This window comes from Crocuta crocuta, unplaced genomic scaffold (genome assembly GCF_008692635.1).
Source record: "Crocuta crocuta isolate KB4526 unplaced genomic scaffold, BGI_CrCroc_1.0 scaffold1544, whole genome shotgun sequence".
NCBI lineage: Eukaryota > Metazoa > Chordata > Mammalia > Carnivora > Hyaenidae > Crocuta > Crocuta crocuta.
Genome location: NW_027530906.1, coordinates 52,216 through 60,368, shown reverse-complemented (window position 1 = coordinate 60,368; position 8,153 = coordinate 52,216). Strand labels below are relative to the sequence as shown.

The 8,153-nt window shown below is 38.9% G+C and overlaps 1 protein-coding gene across 1 annotated transcript in view; it reads left to right on the top strand.

The window, feature by feature from the left end:
- LOC144236057 (muscleblind-like protein 3) overlaps nt 1-5,963 on the top strand; it is a 59,958-nt gene extending 53,995 nt beyond the window's left edge. The window contains 5 exon segments of the mRNA XM_077769663.1: nt 8-43; nt 1,384-1,399; nt 3,021-3,105; nt 4,025-4,098; nt 5,876-5,963. Of these exon segments, the coding sequence (XP_077625789.1) occupies nt 8-43; nt 1,384-1,399; nt 3,021-3,105; nt 4,025-4,081 (194 nt within the window). The 3' untranslated portion in view covers nt 4,082-4,098; nt 5,876-5,963.
- Nucleotides 5,964-8,153: the final 2,190 nt, after the last annotated feature.

Below are 8,153 nucleotides of genomic sequence, written 5' to 3'. Positions count from 1 at the left end.
TGTACAGGGCCCATAATGTGCATGGCACCCGCTTCAAGTGTTGGTAGGTTTTGTACAAACGTTCTCAACTTTTTCTAATCTGAAAAAAAACTGTTTTTCTGTCATGACTGTGAAAGAGATGAGTGACTGAGTGATGTGGCTCCTGGGCCACTAGCTTGTGGTGGGGGGGGGGCGGCATTTGGAGTCAGGGCACAAAGAAGAGAGAAAACAGACAAGGTAAAGCAGCTTGAAAATGTTACTGGAGTCTACCTTTGCTATAAGGAAAGCTGAGCATATTTATGACAAAAGTTTCAAGAAGCTGTTTCTCTCTCCGTTTCCACCACTGTCACTACCAGACCCTCCCCCCTCCTACTGTTCTGATGCAACTATGTCATGACAGGAACAGTTTATATGTACACATTGTGTCACAGCAAAGCAGTTGCATTGCTGAGCATAAGCAGGTTAGGGCACCTCATTCCAAATAAGAAGAAAATAACACATTTCTGCACTTTTGTATTTTAAAGCTGATGTTCTAGCAATATTTTGACATTTTCTGAGGACTTAAGATTTAATATGGTGCTGTTTCACGTCTTTGCAGAATCTCAACACTGCTACGCTCTGGAGACCTAGTTGGTTGCCACTGTGGCCAAATACTAACCCTGTCTCTATTTGCATCCTACAAATTGCAGCTGAAATATTTTGAAACATTTCCTTATCTAGCCGGAGTGGGCACTTTTGTTCTTAGCTTTACATCTGTTACTAACACACTTTAAAAGATTTCAAATGTATAATTTGTAAAGTATCACAAAATAACCCCCCCTCCAAAAAAAGAGTTTTTCATGAGATCTAAATAATCCAATATTCAAATGTTGTGAAACGATGAGTTAAGCAAAGCGAGAGCATTCTGTAGTGTTCTGGGATGAATTCTGTAGTGTTCTAGAATGAAGTGCCATGTGCATGGAAACCAGGCCCAACAGAACCCTTTCAAATGACTCTTTGGGAGTGTGTGATTTGTAACGATCAGTTACATGCAGATCTTTTAGTTAGTCACCAACACAATCCAGTGTCCATCTCAAGACCATTTTTATGGGCACCCGAGAGGCTCAGTCCGTTAAGTGTCTGACTCTTGATTTTGGCTCAGGTCATGATCTCACGGTTCTTGAGATCAAGCCCTGCATTGAGGTCTGCACTGATGGCGCAGGGCCTGCTTGGGATTCTCTCTCTTTCTCTGTCCCTCCCCTGCTCATACATGCGCAGGCGCACACGTACTCTCTCTCTCATGCACAATAAAAAATAAATAAAAGCCCATTTTTGTATCACTAATACTGAAGAAGATAAGAAAGTGACTTGTTACTTTTACAGGAGTTCCCAGCTCCTATATGTTTCTGTTACAGGAGTTCCTAGCTCCTATAGTCCATGGGAACCAGGCACAGACCAGGAGAAAATAGCTCTGTGTGATACAGGAAGGAATTATCCCATCCCACCCCACGCCACCATCTCATATCAATCCAGTGCTATTCATCCTGTTTGAGAGCTTGCCACAGCTTGACCTTCATCCTATTGGTTGCCCAGAGTAGATGGAGAACCCAAAAGAGATTGACAGGTTTACTGAAATAAAATGGAAGGCCGTAATGACAACCACATAGTAGTAGCACTCGCTAACATAGCAGTGGCAGGGTGTGAACCCCGGCCACTGAGGTGAGCCCTATTACTGAGGGATTAGCTGTCCCCTGAAGGAAGTAAAAACATTTCCACGGATACTGACAGGATCATCATACGCACATGGTTAGAATAGACTTCCGCAAGTTGGGCAAATGTGTCTCTGTCTTAACATTTTGTGACTCTGCTCCCCTGTCTTTTCACCTAAGAGCTCTGTGTAGGAATGCAAACTGCATGCTTCAGTGGCGCTTCTTCCTGTATAGTTGCTATGCTCCTAAAGGGAAAACAAGAGTGTTTTTAGAGTCGGATGTGATACAGTTAGGGAGGTCTATAGGTAACGGGTAACTGATGATATATGTAAGGGCTAAGTGCAGGATTTCTATTAATCACCATTTAGGGCACATCTATGGTTTCTGTGACGTTGTATATATTGATTTTCCTCTCTCCAGGCCATTTACTTGCTCTGTAGACTTCCAGAAACTCTGAATCCAGTGGATATAGACGTGCATTATTATATATGCATGCTCACCATTCACACATTAATTCCTTAGTTTGCTTTCCAAAATGAGCTAGGAAGGAGAAAAGCATCTAAAAAGCTTTCAAAATGAGATAGAGGCTAGAGAAGGCAAAAAGAGACCATCCTGAAAGAGATGTTACAGCTGTAATAATTGGGATGAAGACAAGATTTTGTCAGATATTTACTATGAAGCACCCATGTGTTTGTTTGGTAAAACCCTAGATTTCCAAGGGATTTACCAAAGCTGCACTTAAAAATCTGCATGCACAGTCCACCATGTTCTTCATATTTGTTCCCCTAACAGACACATGCCCACCAAGTGAACTACCTTTTTTGGTTTGTTGTTTGCATGTAGATCAGGTAAGTACAACTATAGCTCTCCTGCACCTACAAATGTCGTGACGATACTCAGGTCTATATGTTAGTGAACCCAAACACCAATCTGCACTTCCACACTCACATTTCAAATGTGCAACCCAGCCACTTGTCTGCTTCACTAGGTACTTCTATAGACAGCCTTGGTAAAATCAGATTCTGTCCTATACACTCATGGTAGCCCTTTCTGAAAACGGGGCCTTTTACGTCAACTATAGCGTGATTCTGCTAAAACAAAAACAAAACAAAACAAAACAAAAACAACTAACTGGTTGAGTGGTTGAGAATGATTCCATTTTCCTTAATGGTAACTATAATTGGCTTTCCCCTTTTCTCTTTTTAAATTTTTTTCCCCTTCCACGCTGTGTTGCTTTGCACTGACTGTGATTGCATGTTGCACCCTGGTGTATCCATCATGATGATGTCACATGGCTTGTTGCTGTGATACCTACCACACCCCACTCCATCGTGTATGTCATGGCTGCATAAATTCTCCACCCTCCCGTGTGTTGCTTCCATGGTTTCCTACTNCTGCCACCAGCGTTCCCTTCGCTGCAACAGCCGCAGGCAATCAGGTTTGGCCATTTATTTTACCTGTTCAGATAACTACAGTGTGTTGGTAAGGCACAGTATATGCTTTTTGGATTGGCAAGAGACGATCCAGATTCCTATGTGTTTGTTAAGCAGTTGTTACATTTAGATTTTTTCTCTTTGCGTATATTCTAGCCGGATGTATATGCCATGCATCCTGAGATGAATCCACAGTTTTCTCACTTTCAATCAGTTACCAGAGGCTGCTCTTGATATGCCATAGCCATGATTGTTGCTGTCACACCAATCCTCAAATCCATATACTGAGGGTTTCTTAAATGCTTCCTCATTGGTCAAGAGAAGAATTTATTTTCTTTTACTACCATTTTTTTGGTCATTGCGCTTGAACTTTCATTTAGTACAGTCCTCACCTTTACCTTCAGATCTGCTGGAAAGAAAGCAAGATAACACATTTCTTTCCAAGGCACAGAGATCCTTATCATTACCCAGTGATGACATCAGAGATGTCATACTGACATTATGATGTGCTTGTGTTGTGATTCCCATTTCCTTTAGGTACTTACAGGCAGAGTCACAAGACATGTTCTAAACTGTGGGAGAGTCTTGAAATTGTAATGAGATACATAGAATAACTGTCGTGTAATGTTATGGCTGATTTGCCTTGTTAAGGTGGTAACCATGCTTCAAGACTGCACAGTCCACAGCTGCTTCCATTTACAAGTATGATAACCACACGGCACACAGAGGATTAATCCATTGGGGGAACAAACCACATTCAAATCTGTGCTCTGTGAAATTAACTATTAGTGGATATGGTTAATATGTCTAAATTTTTCTGTGAAATAGATTATAGTTATTAATTACCATGCCCCAACAGTGAACAAAATAAATGGAATTCTCTCGAGAAACTATTTTAATCTAAAATCTTTTTTACTACTATAGATACCCCCATTATCAATAGATGAACTGAATAGCAGCATGTTTGTTTCACAGATGTAGAAGTTACCAGTAGAACAGTAAGTTGCTTTAAGTATTAATATGAATAATATATATAGGTTATATCTTTTATTTACACAACTGCATTTGCTAAGGGCTTTGGTTAATATTTTCATTGCTAGACATTGCTTATAACTTAGAGCTTTATTTAAGCATTCTCAATTGTCCAAATTGAAATGTGGAGAGCAAATAATGCAATTTTCTGTGAAAAATGACAGCCAGCACTGTTATTTTCCCAGTGCGCTTACAAATTCTGAAATGTTTTCCTGTTGTTAAAGGAGTATGATTTATCAGCCCAAGGCACAGATCACATCTGAATTTTAATCCTTTAACACTTTTCTAGCTTCATTTTTTTGTTAGTGTTGAATTAAAGCAAAGTAATTTTGTCATAGTTTGACTAAGATGAATATCTTAAAGCCAGTAAGCAGTAGGCTGCTCCCAAGATGTAGAAAGTAGTGCTTTTAAAGTCTGCCATTTTGTGTTGCTTTCCATGTAAGTCTATCAGAATTGCTCCAGCTATTTTGAATTTTGAGTGACATAGTATAAAAATGTAATCATTATTTTCATTCAAATCATGGCTTTTCCAAAAAGATGGGCTTTTGTTGGATTCCCCTTTCCCCAACCCCCACACCCTTAATCTCTTTTCCGGGTCCAGAGCGGTCCTAGCACCTTCTAAATTTGATCAGTCATTGACTTGGAAAATGTGACTTTTCAAGCCACTTAAGACTCCTAGGTATCTTAATTAGTTAATAATTGGGACTGATTCAACAAGTGTACCAATTCTGAATGGCATGTATTAGTCATTGAAAATTTGAGGTTCTCAGAACTGGAGTGTTTGATCTAGTTGAAGGAGGTGATGGTTCTGTTGTCTTGGTGGACTAGTTCGCCAAAATCTGGCCCCAGACGCTAACTCTGTCCTGGACAGAGCCAATAGCTGACTGCACATTCGATAAACAAGTCCCTTCAATCATAAGGAATGTTTTAAAAAGACACCTTTGAGTACATGGAATAACTAAAGTAGCTAAAGTAGCTAAAACAATTACTAAAGTAATTGTTTTCAGGGGTACCATTTGGGATAGTGGCAACTTGGGAATAGCACCAAACATGAGAATATGGGCTTTGCAAACACTTGCCCGATTCTCATGGGCTGCTTTCTTTACATCAGGGTAAACAAAAGTTGTCAAATATAATGAGCTTTCCAACAGTACATTTAAGAATCGTGATTCCTTTCTGCTAGATTCCATTAGAAAACTTAGAGGTATTTGGCACACCATAATCACTTCAATATGTAATAGATGCTGAAAACTTCCCCAAAGTTCAAAACTATAATTTTGTAAAACACTATATACCTTGATTTCACACCTTGGCTATTTCTGCATGGCTCCAAAACATTCAGATTAAAAGGTTTAAAGTTTGGTTAACATTTGCGTATTTCAAAATGTTTGGTATCAAACATGTTTTCTCAATATATGCTTCTTGAAGAAAGTAGAGAGATGGGTGTATGTTCATCACAACATTTAAGCATTGTGTGGATAATGCCTTAAAAACTGAGTGCATCTCTGTTAACGTAGGGCAACTCTGTACATTAGCACTCAGCGAGAACGATAAACTGTCATGGTATATGACTCTTGATGACCGTTTCCGACAGCCCCATTTCCACAGATGTAGAACATGGAACTCAGGGTGGGGAATATATTGGCAGTTCCCATACAGAACTGGCACGAGAGCCAAGTGTCCTGACTCCTGCTTCAATAACCCCTTAATATTTCTCACTATTTCTTTCTTCTTCCATTTCAGTCGAAATTCTGAACAACAGAGTTACGGAGTATCAGGATCTCTCCATGAGAACCTCCATATGGCCTTTCTATATATATTCTCATAGGTCTTCTACCAATACAACAATAAGTGTGGTGCAGTCAATATATTAAACAAAACACACATCCCAACCACCAAATTCAAACAAAATAATAAAACATTAATCAGTGGAGATGTTAAAACACAAATAGAAAATGAATAACTATCATTTATCTTATCTGAATTATTAGGTAGAACATGACCGTAATGTTTTGTAATTTGTTGCATTATTCTTTGTGATTTTCCAATAACAAATACGCTGAGTGAATCTCTACAGTGGACTGTTGGCTTACTGTGCATTCTTGGTGGATAAATGTTCATCTGTTTTGAAGTGTTACCTTACTGTTTTGTTTACACAATAGTCTATTGGGTTGATTTAGAATGTAACAAATGTACCCAATACCATTTTCCCCAATATTGTATTGAATTGTATTGTGGTGTGGTATGATGTGATGTGTTGTGTTGTGTTAGTTAGGTTTTTACATACTATTGTATTTTCCTCTAGATGTGTGGTGTTTGATTTCAATGAAAAAATTACTAACGGGAAACAGAAATATCTGTGTTTGAAAAACATGACAGATTAATATTAATATGCTTTCTCTCTCTTTAGAACATTTCTGTAGGTTTCTTGGGGCAGACTTTTAAAAGGCCTCAATTCTGAGTGTGCGCAAAACCTGTTCATAAACATGCATGTGTATAATTTGTACCTGCAGATCTGACCTTGCATAATACAATCACGCGACTAGGTTTTTTGTGAGAGAGAAATAATTACCTGCGTAAAACAGGGAACTTCTTGAAATATGAAGCTCTAACCTCACTCGTTAAGAAGCTTGCAAAATTACAATTTACATGTAANTTGAACATCTAAAGCTGAGCCATTTGTCAAGTTCACCTCGAAATTGGTAGTTGGAGGCTTAAAAGTACACCAATTGTAGTGGAAATGGGGGCATGGAGATAGTTTTTACATACATTTCGGAGGAAAGTGTGTAAAAATCATTGTAACGTAACCTTTTACACAAGTGCCATTCTCTGAATACAAATGGCTCATGTTCTTTAGACTCGTCTTTTTGAATAATAAGTAAGATGCAATCTCGCAAAAGTCAGGGTGATTGAGAATTGATTCGAAGTGAGGCCTTTGTCCCCCAAATGGACAATCTTCCAACCGATCACAGTTGGAGCCTGAGTATAGGTTTGAAGAAAGGGCAGGGTGGTAAGGGGGAGGGTAGGAAGGCATTTAAAATTATTCTCTGATTTAGTTAAAACTTCTAGGAGAGCTGTCCACAATTGTCTTTAGCTTCCATTTGACTGAATTTCTAGTTCTGCTGAACACTTCAGTGAGGGAGCAGGCGTCTATGCCAAGTGCTGCCCTTCCCAGACGTGATTGACAAGTCTCTCCTTTCGTAACCAAGCCATTTCTTTGTTTCTTTGTTTAGATCCATTTGTTTTTATATGTATTTGAAAAGCATAATACAGAGGTTTTTAGCACCCTTTGGATGAAACAGACCAGCTGCATACTCCATAGAGCTGAGCTGAATTCACATTACTAATATTTATGAAATAATTTATAACCAAGTAAAATAGGAATTCCTATGGCCTGTGACATACCTCCTCCACTGTACTCAGTTATTAATGTTACTGTTCTTATACAGTGCTGAAGCCATATGATATTTCATTTCTACTTGGATTTAATATTTTCTACTGAACATTTTTTCTCTCACTAGAAAGCATGCAATTCCTTAAATTTAATACATATAACAGGTTTGTTTTCCTTCATGAAAATGACCGGCACAGAGNGTTTGTGCTTGAGACCCCATCCCGAAGCAGATCAATGTAGTTCAGAACAAAAGAGCAAAAATATCTATTTGGTAGGTGACATCCTGTTGTTCTTCATTCTCAATCCAAAAATCCTGATCATCGGTAATTTCAAGACATTGTCATCTGTTAACAGTATTGCCTGGGGTTAGAGAACAAGAGGTGTCCTGACTTTTACCTGTTGATTCCTTGAACCACTTAATTTCTGTTTCCCAAAATCTTNTAGATTTGAGTTTTGTATAAATGTGCCAGTCCCTCTCCAGAAGGGCAGAGCTAATCCCACAAATCTGGAAAGGATACACCTGAGCCAGTTGTATTCCTTAAAGGGGTTAGAAATGTTTTCAGTGCAGAATGAACTCTTTTGTGTCGTTCGACCTTTCGCGGCAACGCGCTGTCTCGTTTCACCTTT